General features: G+C 38.6%; 1 protein-coding gene across 1 annotated transcript in view; it reads left to right on the top strand.

The window, feature by feature from the left end:
* The window catches only part of LOC113582408 (cadherin-7), a 70,192-nt gene that overhangs the window by 30,632 nt on the left and 22,887 nt on the right, over window positions 1-16,673 (top strand). The window contains exons 4-5 of the mRNA XM_081718952.1: window positions 12,975-13,142; window positions 15,340-15,527. Coding sequence (XP_081575078.1) covers window positions 12,975-13,142; window positions 15,340-15,527 — 356 coding nt within the window. The remainder of the gene's footprint in view (window positions 1-12,974; window positions 13,143-15,339; window positions 15,528-16,673) is intronic.

The raw sequence follows: 16,673 nt of genomic DNA, 5'->3' as shown, positions 1-16,673 counted from the left end.
AAGATGATGCGTTCCAGTCCCGGAGATCTCAGTCAATGCTTATGTATGTACTTTCCCTGCAGTAACACACCTGTTTCAGCTCATTCATTATGCAGCCTTCAAGGTAGGGGTCGACAGGCAAAACGCAAAAACCGGAATAGGGGTTGGAGAACCACAACAGTTCTTACCATGGAGGGTAGGCTACACTGTAGGCTATGCTGGCTGACCTCTGTAATGGAAGTGTCCTCACACCCATCATTCTGTTACCTCCTGCCTGCTTCCTACTCATTAAATTCATTCATGGCTTTCTCTCAAAAGAAGTGACTCACAAATGTGCCTGCATGCTGCTTTCAGTAACCAAATCCCTGTGCTTCCATGCCCTTGTCTCACTTCCATGCATACGTTCAGGCATATAATCATCAAAAGCTTCACATCTACCTTTGATATTAGGCTAGCAAAAAAGGAAGAGGTATTACACTCACAAATGGTTGAATGATTGCTGCTTACATCCTTGTAGTAGAGATAAAAAGAATAGCAGCTCAGTGAAGATGGCAGGGATGACTCGCACACACTCTCTAACACACACACACATACACACACACACACACACACACACACACACACACACACACACACACACACACACACAGCCGGTTGATACTAATAGAGCTACTAAACTTATGTTAAATTTCTGTGGACTCTCTATATGCCCAAATAGATCTGGACTGAATATTCTGAGTGACTGAACACTGAATTAGAAATTCCAACTCATTGGAACACCCATTTTGAAACCCTGAATGTTTTTTAAAATTCCAAATTAATGCAACACTATACAAAAACACTGTATTTGTCACATTATTAATACTTGGATATTTGCTATATTATTAATAAAGTTTAATGGTACTTGTAATAAGCTACCTGTACAATAACTCATTGGTCAATGCACACACCCCCAAAAATCTGTTAACTTCCAAGACCTATTGTAATGTGTGGTGGCCCGAGTGGCATAACACACAGACTCCACCGACTGGGATGAACATTTTTTAACATAAACAACAGCGGCACTCATGTTATTACAAACGATAAATATGGAAATGAAATGATTGACGTTAAACAAACACGATACACAAGAATACATCTAACATAAACACATTACATTCAGACATTACGCCGACAATAACCAACACCCTGCACACTTTAACACGGGTTTATATACATTGAGACAAACAAGGTGCAGGTGTGTGCAGGTGTGGTTACAAACAAAACAGCCCTCCCACTGCACGTGGCGGGCCAAACCACGTGACTCGGGGGAGGCGAGCGTTCCGTGACACCTATTGTGTTGAGTCAGTTCAATGAAACCTGAATGTAACAGGTTTATGACTAATATGTCACCAGAGTGACATAATGGAAGCGTTTAGGATGATCTCCTGACAAACGTTCCTCAATATGAATAATTTAGATTTATATTAACATCATAGCTTAAACAATACATTTTAATATTTGACTTCTCTAATAAAAATGTTTTCTATAAAAATGTTTCCTTCTACCTGAATTTGGTCAGTAAAGACCAAAAAAAACCCAAAACAATCTGATAACATACACAACAAGATAACGGATAAGCTAAGTCACATTTCCATAGCTTCTTATACTGATCTTCATCTTTTGTAACATAGTAAGAAGGAAGATCTCCCTTAAGTCCGAATATATATATATATATATATATATATATATATATATATATATATATATATATATATATATATATATATATATATATATATATATATATATATATATATAATATGATGGGAGGTGAGGTGTGAGTGTGTATGTATGATAGAGAAAGAGCTTTTAGGTTTAGAAGCTGTTCTCGGCACTGCCTCATTACCCATGGTCCCACTGAGTTGCAGCTGCCACCTGTAATGCACACTGGGTGGGAAGCTCAAACAGGAAGCAGCAGTGCTCTTCTCTAGCCTGATCCTTTCTTCCTCCTCCTGGAGAGAGGGGTGCTGGCCTGCCTCTCCACTTTGCTTGTTAGACTGCACATTGCTCCCGTGCTGCACACAACAGTGCCGGTAGGTAAACACGGTTCTTATGACACAGATCTCGTGTTGTCCCGTTTTGTGAATACATGACAGACTGGAGTGCCTTGCAATGAGTGATGTGTGTGGATGGTATTGCTTGCAGACTCTATGTGTTGTGATCACTAATACATTTCTGACTTGAGGACTGACTTAGAGAATGCCATATTTAAGTGGTAGAGTGAAGGGGGGGGCATAAATTTCTATAAGAATTACACTTAAGATCTTTTGGAAAACTGTAAAAGTTTGTGCACTACAAGTGAGGCTTTACATGAAAGTTAATAAATTCTTATAATGTTTTCGGTTTATCTAGGACTTTATAAGGTGACTGCTGAATATGGTTTCATGTTTTTACATAATCATACCAAACCTACACAACATAGGAGCTAAATATGTGTGTAGAGTATAAATAGATAAGGTTCACTTGGACAGTGAGAATACCATAGAAGAAAGGAAAAAAATTCTGTTTATTTCCAGTGTGTATGCTGGTGATAAAAAAGAGAAGGAAGATGCTTTCATGTTTCAAGCTGTTCGTCAGATGATGGATCTGTTGTTGTAGTAACCAAACTGCACTCTTGGCACTGCAACACAAGGGACGGTTTGACAAGACAACAACCAGACGCGCGCTCTGTCGACTGTCAGTTCTGACAACTCTTACTGCAATGTCGTGATCTACACAGCCAGTGTTTGCCCACAGGCCATTTTCCCTTTCATCAAGTGGACAAGGTCAAATCTGCCAATGTTCCGAAGTTCCACCCTGAAAAAACATATTCAGCATTTACCTCTGCTCAACTATGTTTTCAAAAATGCTTCTATATCTTGTGCAGGAGTGTAAGAAATGTATATTTTCTCTGTCTCTTTTTCTGTGTGTGTGTGTGTCTGTTGATGCATGTATGTGTGTATATCTGTACTAGTCTCATTATGGGTAACATTATAGAGAAATTCCAGTATTGTGATGACATTTAGCTTGTCCCCATCTAGCAAGCATAGCAAAAGAAGAAGAGGGGTTAAAAAAAAAAAAAAAAAGTAAAGAGCTAAAAATATGACATCAAGGATAGGGTTAGGTTTAGGAGTCACAGGGTTAGGTTTAGGAGTCACAGGGTTAGGTTACGTTTAGGAGTCATACACTGAGTACTTTCTATAAGTGTGTATGTGCATATGCATGCATAAGTGTTTGAGTGAATGCACATGCATATCATTTGTATAGACGGACACAAATTATAATAAATTTGATTTAGAATTTTGAGTCTCATTAAACACAGACATTTCATCTGCCTCTGAACAAATGAAGGAAATATATATTTTACTTATGAAGAAATTCTGTTTCTTCCATGTGGCACTATTTTGTCACTAGCACTGTTTTGGATTTCTGCATTGCCATTATGATGCTGTTTTTTCAAAAGACTAATTCATCATAAAAATATTGTTGGTCATGTTGGTCTTAGCTTCCACTGAATTAATAGAAGCAAAATCACCTACAAAATATTTCAAAATTAAAAAAGAAGTCACAAGGTTTGAATAAGTATGTAATTCTCTATCAGGGCAGCAGACAGGCTAGACAACTTGCTTGTTTTGCATTAGCAAAACTGAATTTTGAAACTGAAGTAAACCTGGCTGTTTAGCTTTAGTTAATTTCACCTACTACCTAAGTGTTGTATATGATACACCTCCAACAGGTGAATGAAGGTGAATGCATAGTTTCTTCTGAGACACAGGAATCCAGCCACTGCATCTTTTCAAATTGCTACTCACACAACTCTGTAATGTGCTTGGAAGAGAGTGCTGGCTGCCCAGTTCACAGTGTGTGACCTGGCAAATGACCAGGGTTGGCCAGCACTGCCATTTGATTGGCAGAGGAGAAGAACAAAACTTTCCTTCCTTCCCAGAGAATAGAGCCAAGGAGCCCCGGATGGCCGTGCCATCTTCAGGGTTCTAACCCAGGTCCTGGTGACAGTATGCAGACCCCAGCTATTTTTCTGTGTACAAAATCTGGCCAAAAGCCAACGGTCTTTTGAGGCTCACAACGGCACTCATTTTTGTGGTTGTTGTGGTGATCGATCACTTATTCCTTAGTCATGCAATCTTTATTTGGATCACATAATGGTGGAGGAGTGTTGCATCTCATTATTAACACCCATTAATCTTCTCCAATCTGCCTCTAGTCCTAGGCCTGCTTTACCCGTTAAGGGCCATTTCTAAAGTTATGTTAATGTCACATAGTGCTTCAAAAAGTTCTGAAGTACGTAAAAAATATGGAAACTATTCCACTGAATAGGAATACTAATTGCAAAGAAATATTAAGTATTGTATGTGTGTGGGTTGGTGGTTGTATGTTTGTAAGGGTTTGAGTGTTTATTCCAGTGTACACTCTCATGAAAACAGTCAGGGTGGCTCTCAAGTATAGTCTTTGTAGGAAAGTTTTAACCAACTACAAATACAAACTCTTTCATCTTCTGTTTATATCTTCTGATATCAATTACATATAGTATTTAGGAGTTTTTTTAGTTATGTATACTTTAGTCAGTAATGTCGCTTTTGAAGAGGGTTAAATTTTTTTTTATATAAGTTCTAAAATTTGATCTTAGAAAGATGCGCAATCTACCAATGATTCATTTTATTCCAGCCCTGGAATATGTAAATAGGTGAATTATAGACAATGCTTGAAATGATCTGAAATTCAATCAAATTTGCCAATTCCAATACAAATAAAAATATCTTTGCAGAATTTAGGCCAAAAGTTGTAGTTAAAATACAATATATTGATGAAGGAAAAGGATAAAATCTATTTGGCAGGACTGAAGAGTGGTGTGTGTGATTAGCGGCATGAAAAGTAGCTGTCTAGGCACAACATTCATGACCTAAAGGACAAAACTTGTCACACTCTCTTCAGTACTTCACTTTTCTGAAGTCCTTAATCCTAAATTGATTCCCCAAGGTATTCTTAGCAAAAGGAGCTTAACCCTGGGATGGCCCAGTAAACTCTTCAAGACATTTGAATATGTAACAGGATACTATGCATCAGTCTCAGCATTAAGTTACCACTGAACAACACTGTGAATTCTGTGGTATCTTGCAGTACTGTGTACCATGGGATGGTGAATACCAGCTTTGGCAGTCATAATCTTCATTTACTGCTGTACCATGTTAGCTCTTTTTAATTTGGCTGTCTTGATACTGCAGTCCCACATTGTTTTTTGTTATTGCAACATTAGCAATCCAGTAAAACATCTTCCTGATATTACTCATTCAGGTAGTAAGGTTTATCACATTTAATTGAATATATGCTGCTTTCTACTGCATTATGAGTCCAATGTACAATACTTCAATAATCTTAAGATATTAAGATATACAACTGGCCTTTTGAAGGTATGAAGACAGGCTTTCCATGTACGCCATATAGTCACTCTCATTTTAAGTTATGTCTCCATAGTAAAGATGCCCCCCTCCACATTAGGAAGAAATAGTGTATTCTGCTTCACACTTTACTGGGCCATCTGCATGGACTGGCTTGTCAGAGCATGGCCTGTTTTATCAGTGCTGAGTTGGACTGAGAGAGTGGGTTACATGGAACATGAAATGATATGATAAGACCGCAACATGGAAAGAGAGTGCATGTTTTTGAAGATGTTTGCTAAGGAATATAGGATGTACTGAAAAATCGCTGCACCCAACATGTCACAAGATGCATTAAAGCTTAAAATCTTTTTTTATTTATATGATTTTATTGAATTAATATCCTCATTGCAATTCTCCAAATAGCATTGACCTTTAAATAAAAATATTTTTAAACTATATTGGTTATACTGTGTAATACAGTATATATTGTATACTCTATTTTTAACTATACTGGTTATAATATATGCACCTTTAATGAACCTCTTCTTTTCGGCCGCAGTGTTAATTTCATTTCAGTGAACGTGTGCCTGAAGATTGAAAGGAAACATGAATTTGAGTGGTATATTTGAGTGGTAATTTAAGTGGTATTATTATTTCTACTGTTAATAGCCATTTAATAGCCGGCTCTGTTCAGCGGCACATCATCTTCTTTCTGTCCTACCGACTCCAGCCCGTAGAGCTGATCTGAGCACACCATCCCCCAACTCCCGGTCCTGGCCTTGTACATGCTTGGCTTTGTGTGTTTTCTCCATTACCCAGACAAATGTCTGTGATTGGGAGCTTGTGGACAAGAGTGCTTATAGGCCCTCTTTGGCAGGTTGAGACAGGTGACTAAATGGGCCAGGCTGGATCTGTGCCAGTTTTACTGTTTAACATGGCAGACTTAATTGTTTAACCCTGTGTCAAGCTCCCTCTGTCTTTCTCCCTCTTGCCCCACCGTTCAATCTCTCCTGTTCCTACTGCTCATTTCCTCCTCTCACCATTGATCGCAGTCTCTTCTTGAGCATCTGCCTCTGAGACACCAGATAATCCTAAAAAATCTACTGTATTCCTTCAGAATTTACACCTGCTCATGCTTACTAAAGATTAGAAGTACAGGGGTAAATGAGGTTTCATTCTCCTTTCCTTTGCACTGACTGACCTGCCTACAGATGCCAAGTTACTGAGTAAGAGCCTGTCTACTGGAATGGACTACAAATAACACCTTTTCTTGTTTCCTTTTACAGAGAAGTCTATGATATTTTGGAAGATACCCCACATGTACTATATTACATTAATTAAATTTAATATTTAATATTAATATTTAAAATCACTGAAATTCTCTCAAAAAGTCTTAACTTCCTGACTTAAGGAACACAAGGTTTTGTTTAATATGTTTGCGGTAGCCTAGTCTAAAGATCTTTTGATCAATAACACTGCTAAACTAACTTTATTCTATATAAACTTCACAGCATTTTCCTGGATTTTCATTCAACATCAGTCTATACGTGATGCATTAATTGTAGATAAGTATAGTTAAAGAGGTTAAATATGATTTTCCTATTTTCATATTGTGAAATTAGTGGTATGCTATTGTTTGAGTTGTAGTGAATTCATCCACTTGGATTTTTATAGTCAATGGTGGTGCTAGACTACAAAAAATTTATAAAGGTGGCTTCTATTGAAATATCATAATGTGCCCATTGCTCTACGTAACAAAATCCCTAGTTTTTAACGAACAGCTGAGTTATATGACTGCTGTAATTTCAACACTGTAGGTGTTGGTTCAGCACTGGAGTTATTATTATGTAGGAGGTCAAGTGAACAGTCACAGCAGGTCAGCTGCTCAGAGAGAGAATTTACAGACAGACAGGAATATCGACTATTTCAAGATCACTGCTTATGTTCTACCGTGTCTCTGTGTACTAAAACTCATCAAGTCAACAAAGAACCACTTTACAGGGTGCTCTTTTACCATTACACAGGAATTCATCTAGGGGGTGTCAGAGGGTGGATTTCACCAGGAAAATGGCAAAATGATTGTAGGCTATTAGTTTGAAGCATGGGATACTATTATGTTGAAGAAGCACATTTATTTGCATTACTATGATATATATTATGCAATTTTGGTAGAATACCTCTTTAAAACATTTAAAGAGACCTAAGGTTGCCTCTTGATATTAGAGAAGCCTAACTCAAATGCATTACAAAATGCAGCTCCTCTCTGAGACATTTTTAGTATTTTTTTTCTCTCTAACAGAATGGGGAAGGTGCAGGTGAGGAAGTCCGGGTCCTACGCATTGTAAGAAAGCCCATCACTCGCATTCACCTGTATGCTCTCTGGACCTGCCTCAGTCTAGCTTTGTCTGCCTCCAGACCTTTTGATAAGTGTGTAAGGCTCATATACTAGAGCTTGATTCACTTAGTTATGCTGCTGGTCCTCTGCTAGTCTTCAAGTGCTCTTCTTTTGAAACTGGAAAAAGAGTAGGTGATTCATAAAAGAAGATCAGCAATTTATTCAAAAACCTTCTAGCATGATAACATACACCCATTTATAACTAGCTCTTCAAAATGTCCGTACCACAAAGAGATTACTTTGCATTTCCTCGAGGCTTGTAGTGTCCTTCCTCAGCACTCATCTCCACTGCTAGTCAAGAGCCTGGGTGATGTATTTGGAAAGACACAGTAAACTGCAAATGGTGTGGTGATATGAAAGAATGATCCAGTGCTGTTTAGGCACAGAATCAGCTTGGTGAGGGCATCTGCACCTGAGGGCATCGGAGTCCTTACTGCTTATTATTAACTTCAGATTCTGGCATTTTTAACTTTCTGCTGAGTATATTTGGCTGAGGTTGAGCACTTCTATCCTATCTTTACCTTTCAGACAACCATTGTCTGTAGTTCTGTAGTTCACCCTCAGCATTGACCTGTGTAATCAGCCTCCCATCCTAAAACACTGCTTGCTTCCTAACCACCTGCTGCATCAATGTGTTTGACCACACTCTTAAACTATAGTCTCCAGAGACATACCATCCACCAGACTTCTGCCAGGATATTGAGCTTCAGCTCGATCTGCCTAGATGCTCTATCAGTTCATCTCCAGACTATCACACATGCCATCAGGGGTCCGACAACTGCCTGGAGCCAGCAGCTTTCTGAACCAACTCCTCACTAAAACCAACCCTCCTTTCCTAACTTTATTGATGAAAACTCATGAAACAAGTCACAGTTTGTTATTTGTTGCCACCTTTTCTGCCTTGTCTGGACCATTAGTCTATCTCTATCTCTTTCACTATTATCACATTCCCATCCAACTCCTGCCCCTACCACAATTTTCTCTATATTTTTGATAGTGCTCAAAAATGATTCAGAAAAGCAAAAAAAAAAAAAAAAAAAAAAAAAAGGATAGATGGATGGAGGGAAAGTGAGAGGAGACAGCAGAGAGAAGATGATAGGGTCCCCGGAGAGAAACAGCCGCCCAGCTGTAGGGATTAGCAAAATGCTGCCGGATGTGGAGAAATATAGGCATTCACTCCAGGACTCATGAGCACAATGTGGGGGTGGGGGGGGGGGGGGGAATACAGGGTGTGTAATAGTGCCTTTGGCCCAGCTGGAACCAGGATTCATAACCTCATTAAACCAACTCAATGTGTCCCCAGCCATGATGTGTGCCACTGATTCAAAACGGGTACATGATTCGCCTGTGAAGCCTATCTTTGCTTAATAAGATCATCCACTTTGTTTATTGTTGCCTTCTGGCTGGTGACAGCTTTTGTCCCGAATGTGATTTAAATTTTCCAAAAGCCCCTGGGTTTTTTAATGTGGTCATTAGGGAATTTATGTTAAAGGATGTGCTCTCTCCCAGGATTTGACAGTGTGCCCTTTTGTTTGGATTTGCTCTATTTGTTTATTGCAAATGCTGAGAAACATTTAGAGATGCAAAGAACACTGCGTCATAGGACACTGTTTTCTAAATTCAAGACAAGAGTCAGTGGAAACTTCTTCAGTAATACCAGCCACACCAAACTCAATTTAATACTGAAATCCTGAATTTCATTTTATTTACTTATTCTATGCACGAACCTCAGCGCTTTACCTGCAGATGTATGTAGGGTGACCATGTGCTCAATTTTAAATATTAAAGTTTGACCTAGGCAGCCTTTAAAATTAGAACCTACAAGAAATTCTGGTAAGACTTTACTGAAGGACACTGTATAGAAGGCTACCTGACACCTACATTAGTCTTTCATGACAACTGACTCAAACATACATATAAATACTTATTCCAACAAGTTTCAGCTGTCATAAAAGCTGTCATATTTTGTCAACGTTGATGTCAAATTGACATCACTGTGAAGTGATACAGATTTTTGGTGACATTGGGAAGTTGTTTGACACTGTCGGGTGAAATAACAACATGTAATGACAATAGATTTTATGGGTTTTTTTTTTGGCATGTCAGGGTGACATAATGGTGATGATATGGCACAGCTTGCTAAGTGAGGCTAAATAAAACTGAACAAAAGTGAGGACTTAAAAAAGGTGGATGCTCTATCATATGTACTGTTGTAACACTGCCATGAAAAGCTGCTGTGTAAAAAAATGGTCCTTCAGTAAAGTGCTGCTGAAATTCTTTATTAACTAAACCTAATAAACAAAATTAATGATTAATAACAGTACCAACTAAAATGGGCAAACACATGAACAATGTGGCCTCCTGTCACAGAGATCGTGGTGTAGAAGGATCTGAAGAATACATTTTGTTGTGGTACTGGTAAGCAGACATGTCATATCCCCTGACATAGCTTGCCTTAATTGGCTGGGAGCTAGGCAGAGGCAAGGTACAGGGGGCAAGAGAAAGAAAGAGAGAACGAATGTTTAAAAGATATTGTAGAAAACACTTCTATGTCAAAAGAAACACAAACACTTTGTCTAGACAAAAAAAGGTGAAGGGGAATCTAAAAGTGTCTTTATAGCAAGATTGCTCTTGTGGGAAAAGCATTGTTTGGTGATGCTCCTTCTCAAATATACCAACTGAACCTGGTAATTAACTGATGAGTATATGACATGTCTATGCTGGGAAAACAGCATAATGTGTCTGACTCCACATGACTCCAACAAAGACATATAAAGTGCTCACATCAGTACTTAATAATTATACTTTCCCCACCCTGAGCTTTCTCAAATATCATTTTATTTCTTATTACGTTAAATATCAAGATGCAAATATGGTTCCTTGTCAGATCAATTCTATGACCTTTCAAGGCAAAATTAACTGTGGATGCCATTTGTGTACCATTTTCTTTAAATCCCCTCTGCAGTTTTAATTCTGGCTTGGGTATTGTTTATTAGACAAGGGCCTGATCGGGTGTCCTGCATATGGTTTTAAAAAGGATTTGCAAGCTCTCTCTTTGCATTCTAAAAATGTAATGCAGATGTCTTTGTTGTCATCATCATCAGAGGGATATAAAGCCTGTAATAATGTGAAATTAAACTGGTAAAAGGAATCTCCTTGCAAGTAATGATCTGCAGCCTTAATTTACATAAGTTGACTAAAGTAGTAGATGTCTGTTTTCAGGCACTGTTGTACTGCATGGCAGAGGCCTTAGACAGGGATTCAGAACCATTTCATATATATATGGTTATATATTTTCATTATTTTTTTAATGGGGACTTTTTTCACAAGTGTATAGAAAATCTTAGATTTTAGAATAAACTACAACACAGTTTCCATGTCTGCTCTTCCCATTTATGCCTCCTACCACCTCATCTAATCTCTCCTTCTGACAAATAGATTACATACAAATATTTGAAGATATTAACATTATAATCCAATAATAATTGCCTGGGAAGGATTATAAGAATCTTTTTTTGCATTAAAAAAGTAATTCTCCTAGATTATTAGGATTTCCATACAGTAGAGATTTTTATACCAGTTTTTACAGAGCAATTTATTCTGTGGAAACTTTGTTCGGTTACATCATTTCAAAGTAGGAGAAGTTGTTTTAGTTTTTAGGTGCAAATAAGGATGATCAGCTTGAAAGATGATTATGATAGACTTTGACAACACCTTCTCTTTAGGTGATTATGTACTGGGTTTGTATCAGTTGAAAAGAAAAATGCCATCCTTACCAAGCAGCTGTTTGAGATGAGTTTGCAGACACACGTTGAGCCTTGTCTTGCACTTTGTAAATCTAACTGTAGGGGTTATGCATTTGGAAACCGTCTTTGAAAGATTAGAATGAAAATTGTAAAAATTGCCATTGTATATGCCCACAAATGCTGTTGCTGTACTCTCCAACTGTGTATAGATATATGCCTACTCTTGCACAGGAGTTCCAAAGCACTAAATCAGTGTCAAGGGGACCCTCTGCAGTCAGATCAAGTCATGTTTAATGTTATATAAACAAGATTTTGGATTTTGGAGTAAAGACATGCTGACAGTGTAACGTGAAGTGGTTCGGAGTCAGACACATGTGCGGAGAAGAGCGAGATTTATTATGGGCAAATCCAAAATCAGAGTTGTTGTAGCAGTCCAGGGTCATAGAGCCAACATGAGGATGCATGATGAAACAAACACACAAGTACACAAAGCCAAACAAGGAAAGCAGGCTATGACAAACACTAGGGAAAACTCAGGGCTAAGAAACGCGAAGGCTAGGATACACGGAGTACAAACTTACAGGTATACAGAGACGGGCTTTCAAAAACATACACTAAACGTACGGATTCAAAGAACCATATAAATGCAATGAAGTAAACAGCCACAATGAACAGCCAAGACACAGGGAACATGACAGGGTTTAAATACATGAACTTAACAAGGTAAAAACAAAGGACGTGTAAGCAATTAAACGAGGGGTGGCGAAAATGAAACTATGGCATGGAACTAAAATAACACAAGACAGGGAAAACATGGAAAAGCTGGGAGGGACTAATCATGACACATAGGAAACATGCTCATACTATCTTAAGCTTTTAAACAATGCTCAGTTTATGTTAAAGCCAACAGTCTAGAGCTTTATTTGGATTTAACTTGCCATGTGTAAGCCTGTCTGTGAAGGTCTCAGCAGGGTTCACTTTGCATTGGAAATTACAGCAGCAGAATAAAAATCAATCAATCAATCAATCAATCAATCAATCAATCAATCAAACTAGAACCCAGGACTGCTCAGGACAGTCAAGAAGCTGTCATATAGTTATACAAAGTCGTGGAAGGATGAAAGGTAATGTCAGATTTTTAAACTCATCATTAGCACTAAACTCCATTGTACAGCACTTTGGTTTTTGCCAAAACTGCACTCATGTAACAAACTATTAAACTCAGGACTTACTGACCATGGTGTTATGGCTAAACAGCACATACTTCTTGTAGGGTGTTTTGTTTGTGTGTGGCTTTATTTAGAAATGACATTTGTGATTTGCTAAAATAATACATGCGATTTGATATTATAACAGATCCTAGTATGGAGCAACTACATGAAGAAATGAAATGTTATGAAATGGTCAGCATTTTTGCATGTCTGTATTTCTGCACAGGCATCATTCGGACAGCTCTGCCCAACATGGACCGTGAGAGGCGGGACCAGTATGTGCTGGTCATCCAGGCAAAGGATATGATGGGCCAAATGGGGGGCCTCTCTGGGACCACCTCTGTAACAGTCATGCTGACAGACGTCAACGACAACCCACCACGCTTCCCACACAGTAAGGGCGCGTGTGTGCGCGGCTTGTGCACATGGACGCACATGCATGCGCACGCACACACACGCACACACATGCATGCAATCACACACAATGTGGATGTTATTTAGATGAATACACTCCCGTTAATGCACAAAACAGCTTGCAAAAACAGTTCTAAATATGTGGTCACACAGACATATTCGAGGGCTGAAACCAGAGTCCCTATACACATGTATTTTGTTATTGAGTCTTTTTTTTTTTTTGTATCTTACAAAGTTATAAATAACATTTGGACAGATGTGCAAATGTACAGACATCTGAAGAATGAAGTTGGAATTTTATCTGAACAAATCTTAAAAGACGTCCAAAGGCTCCTCATCTTGCAAATCAATCCTGTTGGCAGTATGCCTGAGGGAGGGATAGGAACCTGGATAATCTGATGTTCAAGTCACATCACCTCCAGTACCCCTCCCGTTCAGCATATTACATGGACTCACTGATGGGCTGCAAGCTAAATTGTTTGACGGGGGGTAAGGGGAGGTAAGGATGGGGGCTGGGGTGCCTGATAAACTCTCCTTGTCTATAACATTTTGCCATAGACAGTTTGGTCACTACTGTACAAGCCTGTGAAGCTTGCCTCTGGACTTATATAAGGTTGAGTCAATTTAGCTGAGTTGGAGGGGACTTGGTGGAAGGGATCTGAAAGGGATTTGACAGCACTGGTTTAACCCTTCACTTTTGCGACAGAGGTGGAGAAAGTGGCCAGCCGTGTCTGTTCCCTACCCACATAGGGGTGCCCGACACAATCAATATTGTATTACTGAGTGTCACAGGGAAAGAGAGAAAAGAGTTTGAAGGCTACGCGGCTGTGAGGGAAGGCGTGGTAAAAGCCAGCCTTGAGTCATATAAACCCAGGAGGAGGGAGCAAGAGAGAGCGAGAGAGAGAGAGCGAGAGAGAGAGAGAACAAGCTTGATGAAAGTTGGTTTTTACTATGTGGTTTTAAGGAGGAGTCAGATGTGAGTTAATTGTGAGTTTAAGTTGGCACAGCAGTCAATAAAGAATGATTTGATATAGAGGAACTTGGCAGCCTAAATGGAAAGAGCAATGAAGTGAGAGAAAGCAGAGATAGAAGCAGACAGGGAAGGCAGAAGAACTCTGAGGAAAAAGAAAGTGTTAAGAGAAGTGTAAAAGCAGTCTTATGGGCATGGTAGCCACTATTCCATGGCAAATTAGAAAGCCATTAGAGAGATTACACACAGGCACACAAAGAGAGAGAAGTGAGAGAAATGAGCAGCAGGTGGCCAAATCTTGGTCCAGCCACTTGGGGAACGAGCACTGACAGTCCCATAATGATCTCGCCCACATGGAGCATCCTGTCAATCATTGCCAATACCATTAGCTCTTGAACAGTCTAATTAACTGGTTATTAATGGGATTGTAAAATTCTGTATACAACTGTATGTAACACTTTTTTGTCTAATCATTGCTTGTATAGAGATCTAATACTGGTTCTAATGGATTGCTAATGATGAAGTTTTAATGGGTTCTAATAGAGCTCTAATAATTAAACGCTATTAACAGTAGCCTGAGCTGAGACATTGAGGCAATGGTAAAAACATTCATTGCTATTTTAGAATATCTTCAGAATATCTCATATATATAATGATGTACAGGATCATAAAGCAAGTTGTCAGCAATACAGAACCATAAAACATTACTGGAAAACAGAGACTCAGAATAAACTAGAGGATAAGTAATTGTTAACGACAGCAGTTCCTAATCATTGAAAACAGGAGAGCATGGGGTAGAAATACATAGGTTAATCAGGGGAAACCTCAAAACGTGAGGATAATCAGGGGAAGGAAAATCCCACAAGACAGGCTAGATACAGAAATGAAACCAAAAACAAAATCACATGACAGCAGAGTGGGATACCATGACATGACCATAGTCACATCATTCTATGCATTTTTTCATCTATGCATTTTTTATTCTATGCACAAATTTAATCAATATCTGCATGTTTTAGGATGTGAAATGTGTTTTTCATCTTCTCTAGGCTCTAACTAATGTTGAATTTACAACTTACATTGTTTTATATTTTCTATAGATCTCATAGGTACTGGCATTAGCTGCAGTATTGGAGAGGGAAAACCACACACAAAAAAGTGAAACCACAGACGTCAAATTACAGAGTGTGACTGGTTGTGTTTGCAGAGCCATATCAGTGTTCTGTGAATGAGTCATTGGTTGTGGCATCTGAGGTGACCAGACTGAAGGCAGAAGATGCAGATCTAGGCCCCAATGCCGAGATGGACTACCACATCGTGGACAGTGATGGTCCAGGCATGTTCAGCATCATCACGGACGAGGAGACACAGGAGGGAGTTATTATTCTGCAGAAGGTAAAATGACACATTTTTATAGAGACAGAAAGATGCACTCTAAAAAGTATCTAGAGTATCTAGATTATTTTTAATTAGAAATAAGAGATGTGACCTGTAGATTAGTTTGATGTATCCCCATACATAGTCATCAGGCTGTTCTAGGTGTGCACATTAGCAGGGTTATCCACACTAGTCACACTATCCACACAAGGAGCAAAACAACAATCAGTCACCAAATGCAGAAATAACTGAGCTGGGACTGTTGACTCCATTAGTGATGTCCTGTTGGTGTTCTTTTGTTACTGATTGACCAAAGTTTAAGTTTGTGTTTTAGACTCAGTGTTGCAGTAGGTTTTATTAAAAATTCACAAACAAAATAAATTGTACATATAATGAAAGTAAAACATGCCAGCCAATGATTTGGGCTTATGGGGGATTCCACAACTACATCTGCCTACTATTATTTTATTTGAAAAAGTAATTCAATATATCTAAAGTAATGCTCAGATAGTTTTACATACCAGTGCCAGTACCAGCAAATTTCCCATCACGTATGAGAATGCAGTGAAGATTTATATCTGCACGTGTGTACAAGGAAGAACACAGCAATGTAAGATAAAAGAATAAGCAGTCATGAAAACAGAAGAGCATGAAAATATGTGCAAGTCTCATGCAAACGAATTGCTCATAGGTGTATGCAGACTTTGGTCAACTGCCTACACTTGACCTGTTCAAAGTTACTGCTACTGTGGTAACTTTAAGGCTCACAAATTATAACAGACTTGGGTGTTTGTCCAAGGTCACCAAACCTTAACACCTGTAGTCAACACACCTGCACAGAAACCTGCAGTCTTCACACTGCCATATGTTCAGGGAAATTACTGGGGGGGAAATATAATAAATGTTTACTAAGTGCGCAGTATTTGTATTCCTCTATGAATCAATTGTGAATATTTAGAAGAAAATGTAAATGGTATATAAGGGTTCCCCTGAATATAGAGGAAATATCTGTTTTTGGATCGGCTCTTGGGAATAATTATTGTATTGGATTTTTACAAGAATTAAAAAGTATGCCAGAATATCAATAAGCAATTCAGTACCTCTAGCAGTTCAGATAAGCCAAGTTATTTCTCAAATGTCCCAATTTTGTTAAGCTTTTCGTTG

Source organism: Electrophorus electricus, chromosome 1 (genome assembly GCF_041902795.1).
Source record: "Electrophorus electricus isolate QZ-2024a chromosome 1, ASM4190279v1, whole genome shotgun sequence".
Lineage (NCBI taxonomy): Eukaryota > Metazoa > Chordata > Actinopteri > Gymnotiformes > Gymnotidae > Electrophorus > Electrophorus electricus.
The sequence above is the reverse complement of the archived record's forward strand: the minus strand, read 5'-3'. Positions and strand labels throughout refer to the sequence as shown.